The 27,613-nt window shown below is 39.3% G+C and overlaps 1 protein-coding gene across 1 annotated transcript in view; it reads left to right on the top strand.

The window, feature by feature from the left end:
* Nucleotides 1-9,724: 9,724 nt before the first annotated feature.
* ZYG11B (zyg-11 family member B, cell cycle regulator) overlaps nucleotides 9,725-27,613 on the top strand; it is a 90,956-nt gene continuing 73,067 nt past the window's right edge. The window contains exon 1 of the mRNA XM_058717365.1: nucleotides 9,725-9,949. Coding sequence (XP_058573348.1) covers nucleotides 9,947-9,949 — 3 coding nt within the window. The 5' untranslated portion in view covers nucleotides 9,725-9,946. The remainder of the gene's footprint in view (nucleotides 9,950-27,613) is intronic.

The raw sequence follows: 27,613 nt of genomic DNA, 5'->3' as shown, positions 1-27,613 counted from the left end.
ATTATCCAACGTAATACAAAAGACAGAAGACCTTTAGAATGGTCCCCTCCCTTAGAGATTCAGGGCACTGAATATTAAAAATAACAGGAAATCCTGCCCTGAAATCAGTGAGTTGAACTGAAATTCCTAATCCTTTGTTTTTCCCTTTTCCCCTTCAGCTTTCTTGAATCACTTTTAGAATTAGAAGGAACCTGGGACGTCTGGGTGGCTCAGTTGGCTAAGCGTCCATCTTCAGCTCAGGTCATGATCTTGCAGTCGGTGGGTTTGAGCCCTACGTCGGGACCTGTGCCGACAGCCTGGAGCCTGCTTTGGATTCTATGTCTCCCTCTTCCTGCCCCTCTCCCACTCACGCCCTGCATCTCTCACTCTCAAAAATGAACAAATGTTAAAAAAAAAAAAAAAAAAAGAATTGGAAGGAATCTGAGCAATCCAGTACATTTCTAAACGAATCATAGAACTCCTGTCTATCCACCTCCAATGTTCTGTCGATCAGCTACTTTTTGCACATCTCTGGTGACCAGGAGTTTACTACCTCACAAGTAGCCCATTCCATGTGGGATAGTTCTTGCTTTTCGAATGTTCTTCCTATTGTTGAACTGAAATCTTTCCTGTAGTTTGTCATCCCATTTACCTCTAGCTCTAACTTCTCTCTTTTTTTAAAAAAAATGTTTAATGTTTATTTTTGAGAGAGAGAGAGAGAGAGCATGAGTGGCAGAGGGGCAGAGAGAGCAAAGGAGAAACAGAATCTGAAACAGGCTCCAGGCTCTGAGCTGTCAGTACAGAGCCTGACAAGCGGCTCGAACTTGGGAATGGCGAGATTGAGATTGTGACCTGAGCCAAAATTGGATGCTTAATCGACTGAGCCACCCAGGTGCTCCTCTAGCTCTAACTTCTAAAGCAAAATGGAACAAATTGATATTCTCTTTACAATAATGACAGCTATCATTCAAGAATATGAAGGAATTCCACATTCTGTAAACAATTGACTTTCTGGATAAAAAAATTTTCACAAGCCCTGAATACCTTAGATTCAGGCTTGATTATAGTTAGATTGAGACCAAAGGCCACAAGCTCAAAGTAAAAATTTTGTAAGGGTACAAGTGTTTCTGAGAGGACAAAACACTGATTTAACCATTAACTTCTGTTCACATAGGTAAGAAGAAAGAATAGTGTACAATTATGTACCATTTTTCTTTGAATTTAAGCTAAAGCTACACTTAATCTTGCCTCATAACGTTGAGTTTCTATATTTATCAAAAGGAGCAGGGTTTCCCAATAATATCAAAGGTTATTTTAATCACTTCAAAGAATCTCAATTTGTAACCTTGGGATTATGAATTGTCATAGGAAACTACATTTGTCAGAATGTTTGTTTCAGAAAATGATATTTGTTCATTTAAAGTTATAAACTGTTTGCCAAAAGAGGTTGATAAACCAAACAATGATATTCACCACTTACAATGAGTAATGACTGATCTAATTCTTTTTTAAAAATTTTTTTTGGGGCGCCTGGGTGGCGCAGTCGGTTAAGCGTCCGACTTCAGCCAGGTCACGATCTCGCGGTCCGTGAGTTCGAGCCCCGCGTCAGGCTCTGGGCTGATGGCTTGGAGCCTGTTTCCGACTCTGTGTCTCCCTCTCTCTCTGCCCCTCCCCCGTTCATGCTCTGTCTCTCTCTGTCCCAAAAATAAATTAAAAACGTTGGAAAAAAAAAATTAAAAAAAAATTTTTTTTTCAATGTTTGTTTATTTTTGAGAGACAGAAACAGAGCACAAGCAGGAGAGGGGCAGAGAGAGAGGAGACACAGAATCTGAAGCAGGCTCCAGGCTCCGAGCTGTCAGCACAGAGCCCAACATGGGGCTCGAACCCACCAACCGTGATATCATGATCTGAGCTGAAGTTGGATCCTTAACTGACTCAGCCACCCAGGTGCCCCACTGCTGACCTAGTTCTAATTTAGTCAACAAGAATAAAAGCCTGTCAGAATCTCTTAAAATTAGCAACATCAATAAAGTCATTTCTCATCGTAAAAATTATTTTACTTGTAAAATAAATAAGTGCCTCCCAATGATTATCTTTTGAATATATTTTTAAAAATTATCTTTAAAATCTTATTACTTTTAGAACAGATAATACATCCTCATGACTAAAAAATCAAAAGGCACAGGGGTGCCTGGGTAGCTCAGTCGGTTAAGCATACGACTCTTGATTTCAGCTCAGTTCATGATCTCATGGTTTGTGAGATCCAGCCTCAAATCAGGCTCTCTGCTGACAGTGTGGGGCCTACTTGGGATTCTCTCTCTCTCCTACTCTCTGTCTCTCTCTGCCCCTCTCCCCCTCACACATGCTCTTTCTCTTTCTCTCAAAATAAATAAACATTTGGGGCGCCTGGGTGGCGCAGTCGGTTAAGCGTCCGACTTCAGCCAGGTCACGATCTCGCGGTCCGTGAGTTCGAGCCCCGCGTCAGGCTCTGGGCTGATGGCTCGGTGCCTGGAGCCTGTTTCCGATTCTGTGTCTCCCTCTCTCTCTGACCCTCCCCCGTTCATGCTCTGTCTCTCTCTGTCCCAAAAAAAAAAAAAAAAAAAAAAAAAAAAGTTGAAAAAAATAAATAAACATTTTTTTTTAATCAAAAGGTACAAAAGACTATATTATGAAAAGTCTCCCTCCTGCTATCCAGTTGTCCTTCCTAGCAGCAATCAATTGATGATATTAGTTTCTTTTAAATTCTTCCAGGGATAATTTTTGCATATGTAAGCAATGTATATATATATATATATATATTACTACCATCACTTCTTACAGGAATGTTTGTATGCAATACACATTGTTTAGGACTTTGCTTTTTCACTTAAGAATAGATCTTTTTTGAAAAAATTTTCACGTTTATTTATTTATTTTGAGAGAGAGAGAGAGCATGAGAAGGGGAGGGGCAGAGACAGAGGGAGAGAGATAGAATCCTAAGCAGGCTCTGCACTTTCAGTACAGAGCCCAACAAGGGGCTTGATCTCACAAACTGTGAGATCATGACCTGACCTGTAATCAAGAGCTGGTTGCTCAACTGACTAAACCACCCAGGAGCCCCCCTCTTTTTAATTTTTTTTTTAAAAATGTTTACTCATTTTTGAGAGACAGAGCATAAGTTGGGGAGGAGCAGAGAGAGAGAGACACACACAAAATCTGAAGCAGGCTCCAGCTCTGAGCTGTCAGCACAGAGCCTGATGCAGGATTCAAACTCACGAACCCTGAAATCATGACCTGAGCTGAAGTTGAATGCTTAACCAACTGAGCCACCCAGGCACCCCCCCCCAACTTTTTTTTTTTTAATTTTGGAGAGAGAGAGAGAGTGGGGGAGAGGGGCAGAAGGAGAGAGAGAGAGAGAGAGAGAGAGAGAATCTCAAACAGGCACCCCATGCTCAGCATGGAGCCAGAGTTGGGCTCGATCCCACAACCCCAGGAACATGACCTAAGCTGAAATCAAGAACTGGACATTCAACCAACTGAGCCATCAGATGCTCCTCATTTTTTTTTTTTTTTTAATTTTTTTTTTCCAACGTTTATTTATTTATTTTTGGGACAGAGAGAGACAGAGCATGAACGGGGGAGGGACAGAGAGAGAGGGAGACACAGAATCGGAAACAGGCTCCAGGCTCCAAGCCATCGGCCCAGAGCCCGATGCGGGGCTCGAACTCACGGACCGCGAGATCGTGACCTGGCTGAAGTCGGACGCTTAACCGACTGCGCCACCCAGGCGCCCCAGATGCTCCTCATTTAACAATAGATCTTGAAGATCATTCCATACCACTAAAGAACTTGCTTATTCTTTTTTGTGGCAGCAGAATATGTATTGTAGGAATACACTGTTTTTTGCCAGTTTATTGATAAGCTGTTTATTAATAAACATTTAGGTTTTTTGCCATCTTTTGTTATTATAAAGAAAGCTTGTTAGAAATGGAATTTCTGAGTAAAAGGGAATGTGCATTTAAAAATTTGATAGGGGTGCCTGGGTGGCTCAGCTGGTTAAGCGTCTGACTCTTGGTTTCAGCTCAGGTCACGATCTCATGGTTTGTGGGTTCGAGCCCTGCATCAGGTTCTGCGCTGGCAGTGTGGAGCCTGCTTGGGATTCTTTTTCTCTCTCTCCTTTCTCTGCGCCTCTCCCACTCGCGCTGTCACTCTCAAAAATAAATAAATTAAATAAATAAATAAATAACTTTTTAAAAATTATTTTTAAAATTTGATAAATATAACCCTCAAGGGGCACCTGGCTGAGCTCAGTCGGTTAAGGGTCAGACTTCGGCTCAGGTCATGATCTCATGGTTTGTGGGTTCGAGCCCCGCGTCGGGCTCCGTGCTGACAGCTCAGAGCCTGGAGCCTCCTTTGGATTCTGTGTCTCCCTCTCTCTGTCCCTCTCCCCCACCTCACTTTGTGTCTCTCTCAAAAATAAATAAACATTAAAAAAAAAAAAAACACCTCAACTTGTCTTCCATAGAAATTGTTCCAACTTACACTCCCAGCAACAAAATAGAAGAGTACATGTCAAATTGCCCCTGCCATTCTGTGTCTTACCAGTCTTGTGTCTTACCAGTGTCTTATACTGTTTTATAGTGTCTATAGTGTCTTATAGGGTCTTACAGTGCCTTACCAGTCTTGTAGATCTTAATCAATCTGATAGATGAAAAATAGCATTTCAAGCAAATTTCAATTCACATTTCTCTTATTAAAAGTAAGAATGATCATTAAAGAGCCATTTCTATGTTCTTCATATATTACGTATTTATATAAAGTTTTATTTAAGTTTATTTATTTTTGAGAGAGAGAGAGAGAGAGACAGAGCACAAGTGAGGAAAGGACATAGAGAGAGGGAGACACAGAATTGGAAGCAGGCTCCAGGCTCTGAGCTGTCAGCACAGTGCTCAAACTCATGAGCCATGAGATCATGACCTGAGCCAAGTCAGACGCTTAACTAACCGGCTGAGCCACCCAGGTGTCCCTATATTTCTTTTTCTATTAACTATCAGTTTATGATTTTTGCACATTTTTTCCCTTTGGATTTTTGTTCTTTTTTTTTTTTTTTTTTTTTTAAATTTTTTTTTTCAACGTTTTTTATTTATTTTTGGGACAGAGAGAGACAGAGCATGAACGGGGGAGGGGCAGAGAGAGAGGGAGACACAGAATCGGAAACAGGCTCCAGGCTCCGAGCCATCAGCCCAGAGCCTGACGCGGGGCTCGAACTCACGGACCGCGAGATCGTGACCTGGCTGAAGTCGGATGCTTAACCGACTGCGCCACCCAGGCGCCCCTGGATTTTTGTTCTTAATGATTTTCACTGTGTATATAAATATGAAAATTATCAATTTCCTATGATATGAAATGCAAACATGCTTATTGTCATTTGTTATCTCACTCTTCTTAAGGTAGTTTTTGCCCTACAAACATTTTTTTTTATTTCTACATAGTTAAATTTATCAATCTTTTATAGCATCCAAGTTTGTTTTGTAATTTTTTTAATGTTTATTCAGTTTTGAGAGAGACAGCGCGAGTAGGGGAGAGGTGGGGGACGGGGGTGGACAGAGGATCTGAAGTGGGCTCTGTGCTGATAGCAGTGAGCCTGATGTGGGGCTCCAACTCACGAATCATGAGATCATGACCTGAGCTGAACTGACTGAGCCACCCAGGCACCCCTATATATATTTTTTCCCCTGTATTTCTTTTTAAGTAGGCTCCACACCCAACATGGAGCCCAACACAGGGCTTGAACTCACGATCCTGAGATCAAGACCTGAGCTGAGATCAAAGGTCAGATGCTTAACCAAAAGGTCAGATGCTTAACCAACTGAGTCATGCAGGCCTCTCTTGTTCTGTATTTCAAAAGCCCTTACTCACTTTGAGATTATAAAAATTTCTCCCATGGTTCCATCAAGTACTTTTTAGTTTCATTTTTTTTTTACATTTAAATCTTTGATGTATGAAATTTATCTTGATAAATAGTGTGAGGTGTAGATCCAAGTTAAATTTTTCTAGATGGCTATGCAGTTATTCTAACACCGAAAACAATACTACCTTTTTTTAGTGACCTAAAAATTAACTTTATCATATAAATTCCAATGCATGTTTGGATACATTTTGGATTTTCTATTCTGTGTCATTGATTACAGATCAACTGTGGCTCCATTCTTTCTTGATGGCAGAACCCTAATTTTTTTTAATGGTGATTTTCCTCCTCTACCACCAGGTCCTCAGGTAAGGTGACTAAGGTAAGTCACTAAGGTGACTCCCAGATCAGACATAGAGACTAACTCATGATTGGCCAAAGCTAATATTGGTAGTCTTATTCTCTTTGTTATTTGTTGGTTTATTCATGGCCAGTAGGACTTTAGGGAAAGTCTATTGGGTGGCTACTACAAATAATAGGAATCAGTTAGACTTACAAGGAGAGGTGTATGGTTGGTAGTTGGACATATAAATATGAAATTCAGAACAGAGGTCCGGAATGGAGGTGTAATTTGGGGGATTAACTCTGCATAGATCATATTTAAAGTAATGTGATGGGATAAGATCCAAGGAGCAAGTATAAATGGAAAGGATGAAAGGTCAAAGTGTTGACTGGGGCAGTGTTTAGAGGTCAGAGAAATATGGAGAAACCAGGAGCATCAGTGATATAGAAGAAGAACCAGGGGAGTGGAATGCCATGGTAGCCAAGGAGAAAGAAATGTTTAGTGCACATGGCAGGTCAAGTAACTGTAAGAATTGACTGTTAATAAATGATCTCACTGGTGGCCTTGATACAAGCATTTCAGTGGAGTGGTAGAGGACAGGGTCCCACAGAAAATGGGAAAAATGAAGTCAAGACATCAAGGAGTACAGTACAGGCCACCTTTATGAGACATTTTGCTGTAAATAAGGGTAGAGAAATGGGGCAGGCTGGAGAATCAGGCTGAGAGCTGCACGGTCAAGCTGGGTCAAGAGACGTGTTTTTGTTTTTACTTTTGTTTTTTGAGATGGAAGAGATAAATCCATGTGGGTATGTCAATGGAAAAGACAAATAACAATGATATAGAAGAGAGGAAGAATTTCTGGACAGATGTCTTTGAGGAAATGAAAACATGTGGGACTTAGCATTAGGCTGCTCAAAGTGTGATCTGTGGATTAGAGATGGACTGTGAACAGCTTGTTACCAGTTTATGGTAGAAACTGAGAGTAAATATTTAGAAACCTTTATTGCAAGTTGATAGAAAAAATTTAGACTGTAGGATCTAATAATGAAAAGTCTGACCTAGCATTGTCAAATTCATAGAGACAGAAAGTAGAATGGTGGTTGTCAGTTGGGTAGAGGAGGAGAGAATAAGGGGTTATTGTTTAATGGGTAGAGAATTTCAGTTTTGCAAGATGAAAATAGCTCTGGAGCTGGTGGTTGGTGGTAGCACAACGATGTGAACGTACTTAGTGCCATTGAACTGTACACTTAATAATGGTGAAGATGGTAAAAAAAAAATTATCTGGGCTTATTTTGTATGTCTGCTTTTAAATTTAATTTGTTCTAGTAGTTAGTCTTTATTGCATTTTGCTAAAATTAGGTTTGAGATTGGAAAAAAAAGTCCTTTATTTTATTTTTTAAATATTTAAAAATCTTTATTTATTTTTGAGAGAGAGAGAGAAAGAGACAGTGTGAGTGGAGGAGGAACAGAGATAGAGGGAGACACAGAATCCAATGCAGGCTCCAGGCTCTGAGTTGTCTGCACAGAGCCCTACACAGGGCTTGAACTCACTAGCCCTGAGTTCATGACCGGAGCGGAAGTCAGATGATTAACTGACTGAGCCGCCCAGGCGCTGCCCCCCATCCCCCTCCAAAAAAAAAAAGTCTTCCAGCATAGGTAGTTTGAGAAGAACTAAGGAGGGTTTGACCTCAGTTAAAAGTCAAACGGTTCGGGGCGCCTGGGTGGCGCAGTCGGTTAAGCGTCCGACTTCAGCCAGGTCACGATCTCGCGGTCCGTGAGTTCGAGCCCCGCGTCAGGCTCTGGGCCGATGGCTGGGAGCCTGGAGCCTGTTTCCGATTCTGTGTCTCCCTCTCTCTGCCCCTCCCCCGTTCATGCTCTGTCTCTCTCTGTCCCAAAAATAAATAAATAAAAAAACGTTGAAAAAAAAAAAATTAAAAAAAAAAAAAGTCAAACGGTTCATGCCTACTAAGGAAAGGAAGGCAGAATGTAGAAGCAGAGTTACAGGCAGAGCAGTCAGAGGTTGACTAGAAGTCATGGTGGCTAGAAGTCATGGTGACTGGTGGGGAACTTGTCGATGTTCTCTTTTTCTTTTCTTTTCTTTTCTTTCTTCTTCTTTTTCTCAGTGAATTGGTAGCAAAATCATCAGTTAAGTGAGGATGAGGAAGGAACGTTTAAACCTTTTTTTTTTTTTTTTAACGTTTTTATTTATTTTTGAGACAGGGAGAGACAGAGCATGAACAGGGGAGGGTCAGAGAGAGGGAGACACAGAATCTGAAACAGGCTCCAGGCTCTGAGCTGTCAGCACAGAGCCTGACTCGGGGCTTGAACTCACAGACCGTGAGATCATGACCTGAGCCGAAGTCGGCCGTTTAACCGACTGAGCCACCCAGGCGCCCCAAGGAAGGAACGTTTAAAAAGAGATGTGAAATAGTCATCTAGTAGGCTGGGACAGTGTGTGGAGTTGGAGAAATGTAGTAGTATAGCTAAACATTAAGGGCCTATTTGAGGATAATGATTATCAAATTTAAAGAGAGCCAAGTCAGTATGATTCTGGATTTTTTTCCACTCTCCCCGGTTTTGCTGCAGGTTCAGGATTAGATTTCATCAGGTGAGTACAAGGAAAGGATTGAAGAAATGAAGGCTAATACCTAGGCTTTTGTTTGTTTATTGAGAGAGAGAGAGAAAGACAGCACGCGTGTGCATGCAAGCGTGAACAGGGGAGGAACACAGAGAGAGAGGGAGAGAGAGAGAGAATCCCAAGCCAACTAGTGCTGTCAGCTCAGAGCCCAATATAGGGCTCAGTCTCAGGAACAGTGAGATCATGACCTGAGCCAAAATCAAGAGTAGGAGGCTTAACTGACTGAGCCACCCAGCTGCCCTGGAATGATTTTCATGATGGACAACAGAATCTAAACTCAAGAACTTTCAAGGAGGGAAAGTGAGGACAGAAGGGCCATGTAAGGAAGGGTGAAAAGATAATAGGATCAGTGGATTTTGAGTCTTGGAGAACGAGTTGAAGCAGTTTTGGAGTGGGGTATTAGAGGAAGAGAGCTAGAAATGAAGGGATTTGTGATGGGAGAGCCAGATAATTAAAATTGAGATTATAGAGGCGTTACAATGATTGGATATGATAAGATCTAAGGTAAGAGCATGGAAATGAGAGACTGAGTCAAGGGTGATCTCTAGTGGAGAAGAGCCTGAGAGGTGAAGGCATTGCAAGAATTACCTACGAGGGCACAGATCACCCATAATTATGACAATGGTTGTAAATGACAATGAACCAGAAACGCAGGGTCTATAGGTTACAGAAACGAGTTAGTGCTCTAATTTCCTGTTATGACGTAATATTTAAAACTCTTATTTTTTTAAAAGGCTAGGATTTGAGGCTCCTTTAAGGACCTAGCAGGGGGAGAACCCAGAGGTCAGGCGCGCGGTCGGGACTCCTCCGCTGAGTCTGCGCAGTGAGAGCGGAGGCGGGGCCAAGCTCAGGCTCGCCATGGGGGCGGGCCATGCGGGGGCGGAGTCTATGCTCCGGATCGGGCTGCGGCTGCGGCTGCGGCTGCTGCACTTCCAGCTTCTGAGGGAAGGAGGCCGAGGCCTGGGCCAAGCCCGGAGCCGCCGCTCCCCGGAGCCTCCTGGAGCCTCCGCGCCGGCTCAGCCTGGGGGCGGGCTCAGGCCCAGCCCGCCGCCGAACCCAGGACAGAGGCTGCACGCCCGAGGACCAGGCCGGCGCAGCCATGGTGAGGGAGCGAGGCCTGCCTAAGCTGCAGCCGCAAGCCACCCTAGCCCCCGCGGCCTGCCCCTCCCTAGCTCTAATGTCCCCTCTGCCCCCTGCCTTTACTTCGCTCTCTTGTTACTACCCCCTCGGCGCCTCGCTTCTCCTTCCCCCTGTTCCCCGGCCACCTGCTGGGGTGACATACCCCCCCATCACCCCAGCACTCTCCTTCCCGGTGACACCCTTTTTCATCACCTCCAGTGACAGCTTTCTCTGTCCCCTTTGCCGCCCCCTCCTCGTCCTTTAACCCGACCTTCCTTTTCTCTTACCATTTTGCCTTTTTCTCTGTTTTGGGATCTCTACTCTCTTTTTCCTCCCTATTTTCGCTCCTGCTCTTGGCTCTTGCTTCTTACTCCCTTTCATCATTTTATCTCTACTGCCCCTTCCTCTTCGTATCCTTTCTCCCCTTCGTCCTCTACCAGCCACATTTCCTCTCCCCCTTAATCGGATGTCCTCTCTCCCCCGCTCTCACAGCTGTCCCCATTTCCTTCTAAGGCTTCAGGGGTCTATGCAGAAACAATTCGAGGGCGATTGCTTCCCAGGAACAGTGGGGCTGGTAGATTCATAGGCTTTCTTCTTCCTTTTCTTTTTTGTAAAGGGAAAGGAGGAGATGGGAAGTATTGGGGAGAGCCTGGACGCCTTATTGCCTAATGTTATTGCAAAACCTGGGTGATAGTGTGTTTTGGAGTGAAGCATGGGGTGAGGGCTGGCATCTGTACTATGACCTTTTGAGATATCCAGCCTTTTGACAAATAATTAAACATGTTTTGAAATGTATTTTTATCTTGTGTGTCTTTTAGTGTGGAGGTACAGTTTGGGAAGTTTAAAAATATTTATTTACAGGCTTGACTGTTGCTCAGAGCAAATGGTTTGTGTTTGTTTGGAGGCAGAGACCAGGGCATCAGAAGACTGAAAATCAGGTTGGCAGATTGTGACAATCTCTTTGATACCTTCTGATACCATCGTTTGTTTTGCTCTTTCTGTCTTTAGTTGGGAGACCCTGATATTTGCACATTTTCTCCTTCCTGTTTCAAAATAAGTTGAGGCTTCATTTGGTTTTTCATTGAGTTGGGTTACACATGGTTTGCAGTACATTTAATGAACACATTGCCCTATCATATATAGCAATCTAAATTTTGGTCCCTGGGAGGAATAAGACATTCCTGATAGTCATGTTCTCCTAGGAGGTTAGTCAATTTTTGTTTTTCCTCCATTCGTTTTAGGAAAGTGGTTTATTATAAAATCATTTAATCTGGTAACTTCCCCTGACTACATTTTTACGTTATTCTTTGTCTACCTCTGCAACAACCCTTCACATATAAAACCCATCACACTATCTTTGTGTGTTAACCTGTTTCTCCCTCTGAAATGTGGGTTTTTCTAGGCAGCAATGTGCCTTACTTATTCCTGTTATTCCCAGCCCCCAGGCCACATACATGGTTGAATGATTCACTTTGTGGCCTCGTTTTCCTATCTGACAAGTATGATTTTAAACTGAAATTTGAGGCAACTAGGGACTACATAGAAAGAGTGAGTTTGAGAATTTTATTTTTTGGTTCAAAAAATAAATTTAGTAAGATGGGATGATCACTTTAGAATAACACACCAAAGAGCTGTCCTGCCTAACACACCAAATTTCTAGGTTTTTCGAAGTGTTGGCCCTCCCACTGAAAATGAATTTATGAGAACAGAGGGAGAAGATTTAAACTCTTTTTGGGTGTTTAGGATCCAGAAGTGTCATTTGAGCTGGGCCTGAAAGATGAATGTGATTATGATAATTTGGGGAAGGCACAGAATGCTTTGTTGTGAATGTGAGTAGAAAGTAATGAGAGTATATTGTAGGTAGCAGGATCATCTTTGTTTAGCATGGAGAGATGGGGAAATGAGGATGTATAGTAGGAAATGTAACTGGAACGGTATATTAGAATGACAGTAATTTCAACTTTGCCTGTAACTGACTTGATTTTCTTTACTTGTTTAAACACATACAGGGGAAGGGTGTATGTCTGGAAAAAGTGAAGAGAATGCAAAATAATAGCTTATGAGCTAAGAATTGTCTTTAGAGGCTACTCTATTTTCTTGTGCAATATATGTAGTAGGCAGTGAGTAAATAGAGTTAAACATTATAAAGCTTTGTATTTTAGATTTTTCAAATTTTTCACTGTTGTGTTTTGAATAGTTGTCTAAGACAAGGGTTCTCAGATTTTACCATAAATCAAAATCAGCTGGAAGGCTGTGCCACCACTTCCTGAGTTTGATTTATCAGATTGGAATCGGGCCTGATAGTTTACATTTCTAACAAGTACTCATGTCATGCTGATGTTTCCGTTTTGTGACCAACACTTTGAGAACCTCTGGTTTAAGGTGTAGTTCTTTTTTTTCCTAATTTTTTTTGAGTGCCATTGACTGTGTTGGCACTGGGGTATTACAAATAACAGAACAGATATGGACCCTACCTTTTTGTATATTGTGTGTGTGGACAATATAGACATCAAGCAAAAAGAGTAATCTTAAATGTGAAGAGTGCTAAGAAAAGTTGTGGGATCATGGTAGGGGGTAGTCAGGGCTGGCTTCTCAGAGGATTTTACTTTCAGGAAGGAAACCAAAGGATTAAGTTATAGGAGTTGTGGAAAACCACATAGAAGGAATAGCACAGTAAATGACCTGTGGTGGTACTCTCTCTTGCCTCCTTAACACTGCATATCCTGCAGTCCTCAGCTCAAGGAACTCAGGGAAACCTCATCTGCCCCACTAACTCCTCAAAGAAAAATCCTAAGTCACAACCCCTCCATTGTGTAACCAACCCTCTTTCATAGAATACATATCAATTGTAATTATGAGAACTAGTCATAAATGCTAAAAAGTAATAAATCAGGGTAAAATATAAAATGACATTGTATAGTTGACCCTTGAACATTACCCTTGGGGGCATCGACCCCTGTGCAGTCAAAAATCCCAATATAATTTTTGATCCCCAGAAACTTAACTACTAATAATAGCCTATTGTTGACTGGAAGCCTTACTGATAACATAGTCAATTAATATATATTTTGTATGTTGTATGTATTTTATACTGTATTCTTATAATAAAGTAAGATAGAGAAACAATGTTACTAAGATAATCATAAGGAAGAGAAAATACATTTTTTCTAAGCTTACTTATTTTTGAGAGAGACGAGAGTGAACAGGGGAGGGGCAGAGAGAGAGAAAGAGAGAGAGACGGTGCAGAACCTGATGTGGGGCTCAGACTCATGAACCATGAGATCATGACCTGAGCCAAAACCAAGAGTCAGATGCTTAATGGACTGAACCATCCAGACACCCCAGGAAGAGAAAATACATTTATAGTATCGTACTGTAAAAAATCTGTGTATAACCGGACCCACAGAGTTCAGACCCATACTGTTTAAGGGTCAAAGGTATATGAGTGTGTGGCAACTATTTTAGATACTCTAGTTAGGCTAATATTTATTGAAAATGTGTTAAGTACTTTATATATTTTATCTCATTTAATCATCATAGCAACCCAATGAGAAAAGTACTAGCTCTGTGAAGGTAGAGACCATGTTTTGTTTGGCTCACAGTTGTATCTTTAACACTCACATAGTGCCTGGTGCATTTTAAGTGCTCAATAAATATTTTTTAAATGAATGAATGACTTTGGGGATGATCATAAAATCAGAGAGGCATTGTTGAGAAAGGAATGTTTGAATCGGGGGTTTTAACAAGTGGGATTTTGTTGGGTAGGAGTTTGGGAAGGAAGGCCATTCTTGGCAAAGGGACCAGCTTGAGCTTAAAAACTAGGACAGAAGCAGGCATGATGTATTCTGGAAAATATATGGCTTTACTATTGAGGGTGCAGGAGATGAGACTAGGTGAGCCTAGGGTCAGATCATGGAGGACCTTGAGTCATAAGCTCAGGAGTTTTAGCTTCACTATAAAGACCCAGAGTGCCTTGAAAGGTTTTCTTGTGTGAAGGAGTATCATAATTAAGAGATTTTGAAGGTTATCACTCTAATTCGGTATGAAACATGATGGCGGGGGGGAGAGCTATTGCAGTAGTCTAGGTGAAATGTAAGTGTATGAACTTTCACTCTAGGCTTATTGTGGTGGTGATTTAAATTGGAGGAAGGAGAATATAAGGAAGTGTGAAGATCTGGCATACACTTTTTGGCTACGTGAATTTTCCATAGAGGCATTACTGTGGAGTTGTAGAAGCACAGACTCACTAACAGCTTTGCAGTTTTGCTCACTGGGCCTCAGTTTTTATATATGTTGCCGTTAAGGATTTATGAGAATATTAAAACAGAGTAAATTTACTCTACCAAAGACTTTATTTATGTAGAGTATGTCTTCCAAATGTCATATATTAGGTCACCGAAAGAGAATCAGTACTTCCCAACCTTATTTAATTTTTTAAATGGATTTTGTGTGGTATAAGAAAGGAGAAATTTTGGGGTGCCCGGCTGTCTTAGTTGGCAGAGCATGTGGAACATGTGACTCTTGATCTCATGAGTTCGAGCCCCATGTTGGGTGTAGAGATTATTTAAATAATAGAAGATTTAAAAAAAAGTAATTTTAAGTAAAATATACTTTATTTTTAAATTATTTATGTAGTTTAATAATACATTGAACAAAACATATTAAAACAAATTTCATCCTTCTCCTATTTAACAAATGACACGTTAATTAAGATAAAGCACTATTTGTCATATTTTAAAATGAATATATTGCAGTGTAGATTGAAATTATGTTTGTGGCATCAAAATAGATACAAAATGACTTTTTAACCTTAAATTTGGAATCCTTGCATTTTTGTACTTAAAAAAATCAAAAGGTTTTGTGCTGTTCTGTTTTATTTCTAACAACTTAAAAGAATTTTTTTAACTTTATTTATTTATTTTGAGAGAGAGAGATTGCACACAAGTGGGGGAAGGGCAGAGAGAGGGACAGAATCTCAGGTGGGCTCTGTTTGCACTGATGGCGCAGAGCATGATGGCGGCCCAAACTCACAGACTGTGAGATCATGACCTGAGGCGGGATCAAGACTGGATGCTTAACCAACTGCGCCACCCAGGCGCCCCTCTTCTGTTTCATTTCTAAATGACAAAATAAAAGGAATGGTATTAAGCTGCTACTTGCAAGCCTGTTTCCACAAATAAAACATTGGAAGTATAGTTCATTTCCAATAAATGAAGAGTCAAATTGAATATAACTATTACCACATTTCTTGTTTTTTAAGTTTTTATTTTAATTCCAGTTAGTTAACATACAGTGTCATATTATTTGCAGTTGTACAGTTTGGTAATTCAGCAGTTCTGTAAATCACCCTGTGCTCATCACAGGTGCACTTCTTAATTTCCATCACCTATTTAACCCAAACCTTAACCCTCTCCCCTCTGGTAACCGTCAAATTGTTCCCTAAAATTAAAAGTCTGTTTCTTGCTTTGACCCTCTCTCATTTTTTTCCTTTGCTTTTTGGTTTTGTTTCTTAAATTCCACATATGAGTGAAATCATTCGGTATTTGTCTTTTTCTGACTTATTTTGCTTAGTGTTATACTCTTGAGCTGTATGGCAAAGTTTCATTCTTTTTCATTATTTTTTATGGCTGGAGATATAGATATCTCACACGGTCTTTATCCGTTCATCAATTGATGGACACTTGACACTTGGGCTACTTCCATGTCTTGGGTTGTAAATAATGCTGCTATAAACATAGGAGTGCCTGTATTCCTTTGAATTAGTGTTTTTGTATTCTTTGGGGAAGTAACCAGTGGTGGGATTGATCGTTGGGTAGTTCTGTTTTTAACTTTTAAAGTGATACTTCGCTCTTAATTTTTTTTTTTTTTTAACGTTTGTTTATTTTTGAGACAGAGAGAGACAGAGCATGAACGGGGGAGGGTCAGAGAGAGGGAGACACAGAATCCGAAACAGGCTCCAGGCTCTGAGCTGTCAGCACAGAGCCCGACGCGGGGCTCCAACTCACGGACCGCGAGATCATGACCTGAGCTGAAGTCGGCCGCTTAACCAACTGAGCCACCCAGGCGCCCCATCTCTTAATTTTAACAACATTGAAAATAGTAGATATTTTCAAGATTTTATTGTGTACAGAGCATACGTGCTATGCATGTGAATTTATGGACTCTACCATACTTAAGGAGTCTGCACTTTGGGTCCCGCTAGTTTATAGTGGTCCTATAGTGTTGCTAGGGCTGCACAAATTGTACTGTAGAGCTCAGGTGGCAGCTATAATATGGACAGCAATGGGTCTACGAAGATCTGTATCCTGGGTACTTGGCAGTGTCCAGCACATAGTAGGGTTCAGCAAATAGTTGTTAAATGAATGTGTTTTGCATATAATACTAGGACCCTTATTATCTTTTAATCTAATGATCTAATCATTTTATGAGAAAAGTCTGCAGGCTCAGTAATACTGAGTACACATTATGTGTTTTTTGTGCTTCTGAGTTTTGTTTACACTGTTCCTTTTGTCTAGGATGCTGTCTTGACTTTTTGACTTTGAGTGTCTCCTTAAGACCTATCTCCTTTGTGAAGCCTTCAGTTACCTCCAGGCATCCTTGGGTTACTCCTTTCTTTGTGTCTCTCTTGTACTTTGTATTGTTTGTTAAGGAGGGTGGCTGCCTCTCCAGATTGTGAGCTCTCTGAGGACAAGGACAGTAGTGTTTTTCAACTTCATGTTTTAAGCATTTAGCATAATGCCTGAGACATAGTAAGTAAATAAATATTTGTTCAGTAAAAGAGTATGTGTACTTTGTAGAGAATTGCCTAAAGTAATGTTAACTGAGATGTGAGTTATGAAAAGGAAAGAAAGATGAATACTCTGCACAGGACCCCTGAGAGGAAAAAGAGGTTTGATGGGCAAGAAATGTTGGATCAGATACTTTCTCTTACTAGCCCCCAAGAGGTGCTTTTGACCTAGAATAAATGTTTCTGTCCAGAAGAGTTCAACAGGAAGACTTGGGGAGGAAGCCAGATGATTTTGAGATGAATTGCCAAGCAATGTCTTTTTGTATAAATACTTTCCAATTATTTGTCTATAATTTGTGGAGATGCCCTTCCAGAGAATAGCATATTTAAACACAGATAGTAAAGAATCAGTTACTGGTAAATCTAGAGGGGTGGTTAATTATTTAAACATTTTGTTAGCTCTGTGTAAAGATCTTTTGTTTTTCTTTTCCTATCATTAGTTCTCCCTTGTACAAACATTTTTCTTAGCTCTCCAGCATCTTAATGCCTGTTCAATGTCATATTCTCCTTTTCTAAGGACATTTTTTAAGCTTGAATGTTCTTGGTTATATAATGTCAGGGTTTTTTTCCTTTTCATAGACCTTGTAACCTTTGGCAAATCATTTCACCTGTGTATGCCTTCATTTAAAAATTTCTCAAATGGAAAAGTTGTGTTAAATCTTCTCTGTGATCCCTTCCACCTCTTAAAAAATGTGATAAGATTCTAGCCAGTTAAAGGTAAGTTGTTATATAGTAGATACATTCTGTTAGCTATCGTACTAAGGGGTCAGGGCACTTGAGCTCTTAATCTCCATGAATATATTACCAACTTTTCGCGCCACTTCATTCCATTATGTTAAAATTTGAATAGTACTGTAGTATTTTAAAGGCATTTTCATATACGTCCCATTTATTCTTCATTACCATTTTGTGAAGTAGTCAAGATAGAAGTTTAGCATCAATTTTACAGGTAATAAAACTGAGAAGTTAATTTATTTTCCTGAGATCACACAGCTAGTAAGTAGCAGAGCCAGAACTGACTGCAGGCCAATGTTCTTTCCATTATTAACCTGGCTTCTCTGTTTACCATATTATATTTCAAAACTCATGTTAGTAGTTAGGAGAAAAATAATGCTGAAGTATCTGTTTGAATTAGCGATTCCTAGGATCTATTCATATGTTCAGTGATTACTGACCTGAATTTTTGTTTTGTTTCTTAGACTGTTTTATTACAGGAGTTAAAATGGAAGAGAAGGGTATTTATTTACCTTTCTAGGCCTTGATCTTTTTAAGTAGAACTCTAGCTCCTTGCCCTTTAGCACATAGTTGTTTGCCACACTGGCCAGGCCTTGAAGTGGTACGTACAAGAAGCTTGTCTTACCTGTGTTTTCATTTGGCATCCAGGGATTTAGAAAAATAAGACCCTATAGTCCATGCCAAATAGTTCTATAAATCTGTACCCTTAGGCACAATATATCTGTGCCCTTGGTATTACCTTCCTTCTTCATTTATAAAATGATTGTGTTTGGGGAAGGAGAAGGTAAAAGGTTTAGATCATATCTAAGGTTATCTTAGATGTTTATTGCTAGAAGTTTGACTTGGTTGAATCAGTAGTAGAAAATACAAAAAAACAAAACAAACAAACAAACAAAAAACCCCAAAACCAATAAACTAAGAAGAGATTTCCCATGGAGTACTACTAAAATAAGGAGTCAAAGATTGTCCAGTATCTGAACTTTCTTATACCTGTGAACTCAAATGACACTTGTGTGCCTTTCATTCCCAGTCTTTAATTTCAGGCCTGGACTTGGGACTTAATATTTCTCTGTGGGCATACAGTCTTTTTATCTAGGAGTTAAAATTATCTTAAGTACATCTAACAATAAATTTGTGCTTGATTGTTCATTTGTTCACTCAATAAACATTTAGTGCCCACTGTAATAGGCATTACTTTAGGCTCTGGGAATGCAGCAGTGAATAAAACAGTTCTATTGAGTTTATCTTCTATAATAATAGGTAATATTTACTGAGCAGTTAATATATCAGTCACTGTTCTAAGTGTCTTCCACTTAGAATTTATTTAATTCTGACAATACTCCTATGATATAGGTACTGTTATTGTCTGCATTTTGCAGATCATTAAACTGAAGCACGGGGAGATTAGGTACTTTGCCTAAGATTATATTGTTTTGTGAGTGGTAGAACTGGCACTTTAAACTAGGCAAGCTGACTCTCAAACCACCACTTTTCAGAACAGTATTACACAATCCTTCAGGGAGATGTCAATAACAATTTTATTTTTAATCATAAAATTGTCAAGTTTGTAATCTTTGTAGTCACCTGGTTTTTGTCCCAGTCTTAAGAAAAAAAAAAATCATCCAGGGATACAAAAAAAAAGGAGCACTATCAGAGCCATTTGTCTTCTCTTGGAAGATTTGTCAGGTTTAGGAACGTTTCAGGTATGTTGAGCCTGACTCACATGAGTTGGAACTGAGACAGCTACAAAAAGCCAGGATCCTAAAATGTCTACACCGTTAGTGAAAAGGTAGCATAAAAAGTAAATATCTGTTTGGGGTGCCTAGGTGGCTCAGTCAGTTAAGCGTCCGACTTCGGCTCAGGTCATGATCTCACGGTTTGTGGGTTTGAGCCCTGCGTTGGGCTCTGTGCTGACAGCTCAGAGCCTGGAGCCTGCTTTCGATTCTGTGTCTCCCTCTCTCTCTGCCCCTCCCCTGCTCACACTCTGTCTCTCTTTCTCTCAAAAATAAATAAACATTAAAAAAAAATTTTTTTTTAAATATCTGCTTGATGGTGTAGGGAGACAAAGAGGGTTATTTGTCTTGACATGGACTCTGCATGGGAAAAATCTCTTGAGAATTTACAACCAACAACCTGCTGTCCTACGTGTCTGAAACCTAAATTTATATTACTTGCGTGAGATCATGGCTAGTAAGAAAGGAATATTTACTGAATAATTACTCTGTCAGGCATTGTGTTATGGGCTTTGAACATACTTTCTCACTTCATCCTGACAACAGCATCATGAGGTAAGTACCAATATTACCCCATTGTACCAAGGACAGAACTGAGGGTCAGAAAAGCTAGATAGTTTACAGTTTAACACCACTAGAATTCAAATCTAGGTCAGTATTCTTCCTACTCACCATAATGCCTCTGGAAAGGGTACTTCATGTTTGTCCCTCAGCTTCCTTATCTGTAAAATAAAATTTGCAATATTTTCCCTTTCATTTCATAAGACTATTGTGTCAAATGAAATAAAGAATGTGAGCTTCCTTTGTTTACTGTAAGCCATTGTTACCAGCATCATCCATAAAGTATATTTTTCTTATAATTAATCAAAAGAGAGACCTCAATATTCAATGATCCTGAAAGCCCACAAGTTCTGTCTTAAGGAATTAAGGCAATTTTGATGCTTTTTTGTATCAGATGTTTCCTGAAGTAGTATCATTAGGAGAAATAAAATAAGTTTTGAGACAAGTTACCATCCAGTAATGTACTAATTCATTCAAGAAATAACTTATTGGATGCATTTTATGGGGCTTTCAAGAATGAAAGAAAAGATGCCTGATCTCTTTCATTTTTTGTCATACCAGCAGTAGTGGAAGCCACAGTGCCCTCCAACAGTAGACTACAATTGTGATATATAGACAGTTTCCAGTGTCCCTCACCTTCCCACTTGGTAGGAATGAGTGGGCCAGTACTTAGAATATTGAAATGCTGCTTTGCCATGACCCTGGCAACATAGTAACAGATGAAGCTTTTAAATTTATAAAACAAACCAACCTACAAAATACATAACTAAGTCATGGGAAAGGGACTGAGAATGCCTTTCCTCTAACTGAGTGTTGTATAGATGACTAAATATTTCAAGGAAAGAGAACATAAGGAAGCAAAAAAAAAAAAAAAAAAAAGATTAAAAGAAAGCCATGAGAAGGTTTAGGAAGAGCTAATGAGTGTCAACATGAGCTTCCTCAAAGACAGACCCTGTAGCTTCCAGAATCCCTTGAGTAATGAGGTCTCTTTTTTGGTTAATTACAAGGAAAAATACACTTTATGGATGTCCCTAGTAACAACGTCTAAGAATAAAATAGTATATTCATATCCTTTATTTCATTTGATTCAATAACCTTATGAAGCGAAAGGAAAAATATTATGTCATTTTGTGGATAAGGAAGCTGAGGCACAAAATGAAGTGCCTTTTCCAGAGGCTAGTAGGAGGAATACTGGACCTAGGGTTTTAAAGAGCAATAGATAAGGAGGGATCCTCTTGTTGTTGAGGTGGTATGGAGCTAGGTTCTGTAGAAATGGAAAGCCATCCAAAAAGATACACTGCTATATAAGACATACGTCTTTTATGGGGGCGAGAGAGAGAGAGATGATATCTCGGTAAGACATTTTCTTGCTATTAGAAACTAGTACTTGCCACAAAAAGTAGTCAAGTGGAAAAAGCTGTCTTGAGAAACTATTCTTTTTTTCCCCTGGCTTCATTATCCCACACCCCTAACTGTGCCATGTTCTTATAAGAAGCAGCGTTTCAAAAGCAGGGAATCTGCTTACAGGTAGTTCACATATTCACAGACTCAAGTAGACAGGCATTTGCTCTGTGCCAGAGTAGGGGATATAAAAATGGGTAAGGCATGATCTTAACTCCAGTCGTTTTCAATTTGTGAGACAGAAAGCTCCTCCTGATAGATGATGAACTGTTCTAAACATCCTTTCCTAACTCCTAGGGGCTGGCAAGTGATGCAGTTCCACAGACTTCTCATTTTTATATCTACATACGAGAGAACTACTTAGTGTGTAATTAAGAATTACTGCAATTTAGGGGCGGCTGGGTGGCTCAGTTGGTTTCACGTCCGACTTCGGCTCAGGTCGTGATCTCATGGTCTGTGAGTTCAAACCCCATACTGGGCTCTGTGCTGACAGCTCAGAACCTGGAGCCTACTTCGGATTCTGTGTCTCCCTCTTTCTCTGCCCCTCCCCTGCTCATGCTCGCTGTCTCTCGCGCGCTCTCTCTCTCTCTCTCACAAAAATAAACATTAAAAAAAACCCTACAAAATTAAAAAAAAAAAAAATAGAGGGGCGCCTGGGTGGCTCAGTCGGTTAAGCGTCCGACTTCGGCTCAGGTCATGATCTCACGGTTCATGGGTTCCAGCCCCGCGTCGGGCTCTGTGCTGACAGCTCAGAGCCTGGAGCCTGTTTCAGATTCTGTGTCTCCCTCTCTCTGACCCTCCCCCATTCATGCTCTCTCTCTCTCTCTGTCTCAAAAATAAATAAATGTTAAAAAAAAAAATTAAAAAAAAAACAACCCTACAATTTAGTAATCATAAGCTAAAGTTACCAGATTATGAGTTAACTGAAGACTAGTCTTTAATGAACAAGTTTGACACTTGGAAGCGTTGCAAAGCTCCTACTACATGTGTACAAATGTAGCTTGTTGGATTTCCTGTAATTTCTTGAAAGAGAGCTTTGTAATCAGTATATCAATAGTCTTGAGTTGGTACTTTTTTATTGTTGCTAGTTTTGTATCTTAATTATGAACTGTCATTAATTTAACTTTATTATTGGTATCATTTGTTGTGTTTTATTTGTTAAGCTAGTGTGTGGTAATGTATATTTGCATTAATAGTACTCTCCACATAAAAGTTTCCCAATTTAGGGGCACTTGGGTGGCTCAGTCAGTTAAGTGCCTGACTCGTTTTCAACTCAGGTCATGAGGACCTGGGATCAAGTCCTGCATTTGGCTCTGCACTGACAGCGTGGATCCTGCTTGGGATTCTGTCTCTCAACCTCTCTCTGACCCTCCCTTGCTTGTGTTCGCTCTCTCTCTCAAAAAAAAAAAATTGAAAAAATTGAAAAAATTTCCCAATTCAGACTTTGACAATGTATTGTTAATCAAATAGGAAACATTCATTTTCTTGTTATTAAAACAGATATTTATAAAATTTCCTTGTAATGATACTTAATTGTTAATTTCCCCCTGGAGCTTGGGAACCAAGTAAGCTGTGAATTTTTTTTGCCCCACCTAAGTGAGCCACAAACAAAAAAATTTGAGAGCTACTAACTTTCTTTGGATTCATAGTCTAGAGGGGGAGACAGCCATCTAAGAAAAAGTTATACAATAGGTGACTATAATAGAACTATATACAAACTGTAGTGTGATTACATCTGTGTGTGTTTTGGTATATGAGGAATATCATGGAGGAGTGGGCATAATGTACTGGCTTTTGTAGAAGGAACAGGAATTTGATAGATGGACAGACAGGAAAGGGCATTCTAAGAAGAGGGAACAGCATATATAAAGAAAGGGAGGCATGGCTACCACTGGTAACATTCCTTCTCTGAACATCAGTTTCCTCAACAGAAATAATGTCTATTCTCCTTAACTTACAGAGTCATGATGATTATTTTGAAAAGGTTTTATAAATTGAAGTGCTAGCTATAGCACTTCCTTCCTTCCTTCAACATTTCCAACATTTGAGAGCCTTTTGTGTCTCTTGTAGGTAATGTCACGTCAAGACCTCTTTTGACATCCTTTCATTCTAGTCATTCTTTTCCTCTGTTTTGTTCCTTCAAGGCCCTGCTCTGTAATATCTAAACGCAGGTGCAAGAGAAGATTTGTGTATATACCTAGCTTTAATAGTAGGAGAAATTCTTTAACCGCCTATATATAACTGTTTAAATTGTGACCTATGTATCTAGTCTTAACAGTATCATAATCCATGGACCATAATCCCCCACAGCCAAAAAGTCATTTCAAAATAAGTGTAAGTCTTTATTTGTAAATTGTGGAACATTGTGAAATAGAAGGGAGTTCACAGATCTGCTTCTCAAAATTCTCTTTTTATTTCCTGTCTGCTTCCCTTATACATCATAGCTGCTCCTCTGCTTTTCTTCTGAAAACCCTCCTAAGTCTCCCTTTCCAACAGTCCATCACTAGCAGATGGTAAAACCTGTGGGGAATGTAAGACTACATTGGGAAAGGGTATAAGAGCAGTGGTAAGAAGTTACATTATGGCCAATTCAGGAATAATATGTGTGCCCATGCACGTGTGTACACATACATGTTATCATTCAAAATTAAAATATTGTTACTGAGTCCAATCAAATGTCTGTTTTAGTTTGAATATGAAACTATTATATTGAAAAATATCATCTTTGATAAAATGACAGTTTCTTTGTTATTTTATAATACTCGAAAAGCAGAAACAAATACAGCTTTTTTGGTTTCCATTAATTTTTATTTTTGTCTTTTTTCCATTTTTAATAATTTGATATATTCAGAAGACCATATGAAACATAGTAAACAAATACCTAAAAACCTAGTATCCCAAGTTAAGAAATAGAGCATGACCACTGCCATTTTTTTCCCTGTGTGCACCATTCCTTTATGCCACTTTCCCTACCTTTGAGGTATCCTCTATCCTATTTTATTTCATGTCTTTCCCTTGCTCTTCTCTGTAGATATACGACAGCATATTATTTAATTTGGAGGCAGCTTTCTAATCTTCTGAAATGCTTTTCAGGCAATATAATTTCCTATGACTGTATAGATGTTTAATTAAAATCCTGCTGCATATATTTTTTATTTAACTTAGGTTAATTCTTTATTCTCAGTGTTTTGCCATGTCTTTAAAATTTATTCAGAAACATACATATTGCTGTGTAATATTCTACAGAGTTGATACACTATGATTTGCTTACCATTTCCCCCTATTTTTTTTAAAGATTTTGTTTTTAAGTAATCTCAAAACCCAACGTGGGGCTCGAACTCACAACCCCGAGATCAAGAGTCATGTGCTCTACTGACTGTGCCAGCCAGGCACCCCTCCCCCTATTTTAGACATTTGTATGTGTCAACTTTTTTTTTTTTTTGTCAGAAAAACTGTGATCAGTCCCTTTGTGTAAATGCCTTTGTTAATATCTCTGATCATTTACTATTTTTTAGGTAAATTCTTGGATGAAGAGGTACTGGATCAAGAGTGTGTATGTTTTAAAGACTATTATTAAATCTTTCATATCCAGAAAAATTGTGCCTGTTTACACTCTGACCAGCAGTATTGGAGAAGACCAATCTGGGCAAACTTTATTTGAATAATTCACTGTGTCAGGATTATATCCTGTTGCAGAAAATACCATATTAACCAAAAAAATTTTTAAAAGAGCTGTGTTGTTCTTTCATACTGGAAATAGGTGTTTTTCCTATTTGCTATAGGATATTTTTTCAGCCATTGTTCAGGGACCATGTCATTCTGCCTGCTATATTTGTGATAATTATAGGGCTTAGTTAATCTCTACTGATCTATCACTCCCTCTGAGAATTTATCTATTCTTACCATTCAGTTGTCACCACTAGGGGATGCTAATTAAATCTGTATATTCAGCTCAGTTCTTTCACCAAAGCATTAGTTCCTTTTCTGTACTTGCCTAAGCAGACAGACTCCATGACTACAACAAATTCCTCTGAAGAAGTAATCCTTTGCCTAGTCTTGTCAGTTTTGTCAGTGAGGTTATGTGAGTATTAATCACTATTTCGTTTTTTATTTTTATTTTCTAACTTTTTATTTTGACAATTTAAGACTTATAAAAAGTTGCAAAAATAATACAAAGAATTCTTATGTAACAGTCACCAAAATTGCCCAAAATGTTAGCATTTTATTCCATGTGCTTTATTGTGCTCCCCTCTTGTTACACACACACACACACACACACACACACACACACACACACTTTTTCCTTCCTGGTTAACTCCTTTAAATCTTGGAGTTGTTTTTGTTTTTGTTTTTTTTCCTTTTTATTTCAGCTTCCCTTCTTCCTACTTCCCTTCTTTACCTTAGGGTGCTATATAAGATAAGAAAAAGGGCATAATATTTGAAATTATATACCTTGATTCAAAACTCAATTCTACCACATTCTAACTGGATGAATTTGGTCATATTATTTCTGAGCTCTGGTATCATCATATACAAAATGTCTGTTATACCAGTTCTCAAGACTGTTGTAAGGGCTGAATGAGATAATGTGTGTCAAAAGTATGCTATATGATGAATGTTGGTCAGTCCTTCAGAGAACATTTGCCTGTTTAGTAGAGTGCCAGGCATTGTGGTAGGTACTGGGGTTCAGAAATACTTACTTCATGTTGTCAATTCTTCCCTCAAATTATTTTTTACTTTTGATTGTTTTTTCCATTTTCATTGCCTCTACCCTAATCCACAGCATCATCACCTCATGTCTGAGCCATCGTAACAACCACTGGGTCCCCAAACTGTTTTTTGGAATTTGCATCAGTGCCAAACTAATAATTGTTCTGAGAGATGGTATGGTATAGTGGAAGAAGTATGGACTTCATTATCAACAGATCTGGGTTTATGTCTTGGCCCTACTTAGAAATATTGTGACACTGGACAAGTCCCTTTACTGGTTCTAATTTGAATCCCTTTTCTTTCTTTTTCTTTCTTTCTTTTCCCTTTCTTTTCTTCCTTCCTTCCTTCCTTCCTTCCTTCCTTCCTTCCTTCCTTCCTTCCTTCCTTCCTTCCTTCCTTCCTTCCTTCCTTCCTTCCAGCAAATGTCAGGGACTGTGCTGGGTGCTAGGAATATAAAGCAAACATTAAGGGGCATCTGGCTGGTACAGTCGGTAAAGTATGCAACTCTTGGTCTTGGAATTGTGACTCTGAGCCCCATGTTGGGTGTGGAGATTACTTAAAATCTTAGAAAAGCGTTAATAGGTTCCTTGAACTTAAAGAACATCATGGTCTGGTGGGGGAGACACACAGTGATTAATAACTGTGGTTAACATGGCATTGTAAAAGAAACCTAGATTTGGAGTCAGATATAAGTGGCAGCTTGTTATGTAGTGATTAAAGCACCAAATTAACTTTACAGTCAGATTGCCTGAGGTCTAGTCCTGGCTTTGCCACTTCTTAGCTGTATCATCTTAAGCAGATTACTTAACCACTCAAAACCTCAGCATCCTCATCTTTGTAGAATGGAGATACTGATAGAATTTAACTTACAGAATTCTCATGGGAAGTAAATGAAATTATATATGTAAAGTGCTGACCATAGTTTAGGCATATAGCATATATTAACAAATAGCATGAGCTCAATAATTATGATTATGATACTGTTATAGCTTAGTGGGTAAAAGCTTAAAAATGTAGGCTGTGACCTCATTCTTGTGTTAGGAGTCCCAGTTGAGTAACCTGTTGGCCATGTAAATATGAGGAAGATATTTAACCTAAGTCTCAGTTTCCTCATTTTTAAAATGCATCTTGTAATGGTGCTTGATTCATAGAAATTGAAAGAACTCATGTATCTAAAAGAGCTCTGAACCAGGACCTGAGACTTAGTGTTTCATGAAAAATAGCAGTGGTAATTTTTATTCTTGTTCTGCCATCTGCTGGCTGTTTTATCTTTGACATGTAAATTAATTTTTCTGAGCCTCGGTTTACTTACTTACTTGGTTCAAAACAAAGTTGTTTTGAGATTGCAAGCATGTATAAAGTAGTTACGTTAGTGCCTGGTACCACACAGCTGTCATTCAGTACATGATAGCTGTTGTTATGGTGCAGTTTAATTTGTCAGGTGCTGAGAGTAAAATCTGCTTTGGAAATTAACAAAGACATCACAGAACTTGTGATGTTTGACTGAATTTTGAAGGACATGTGAAATTTTACCACATAGAAGTACTAATCTAAAAAAAAAGACTCAGAGGTATCTAAGTGCCTGTCACAGTGCTTAAGGAACAGTGTTAAGTAGTAGGTTGCATTAAGTTACACGTAGTTTAGTGTACCTGGTAGGTAGCATATTTGGTGGGAGAAGGGAACAGTGGAAAATGAGAGTTGAAAGGAAGGCTGGAGCTTG

Source organism: Neofelis nebulosa, chromosome 2 (assembly GCF_028018385.1).
Source record: "Neofelis nebulosa isolate mNeoNeb1 chromosome 2, mNeoNeb1.pri, whole genome shotgun sequence".
NCBI classification, from domain to species: Eukaryota; Metazoa; Chordata; class Mammalia; order Carnivora; family Felidae; genus Neofelis; species Neofelis nebulosa.
Note: the sequence above shows the minus strand (reverse complement) of the source record. Positions and strands in the feature narration are given on the sequence as shown.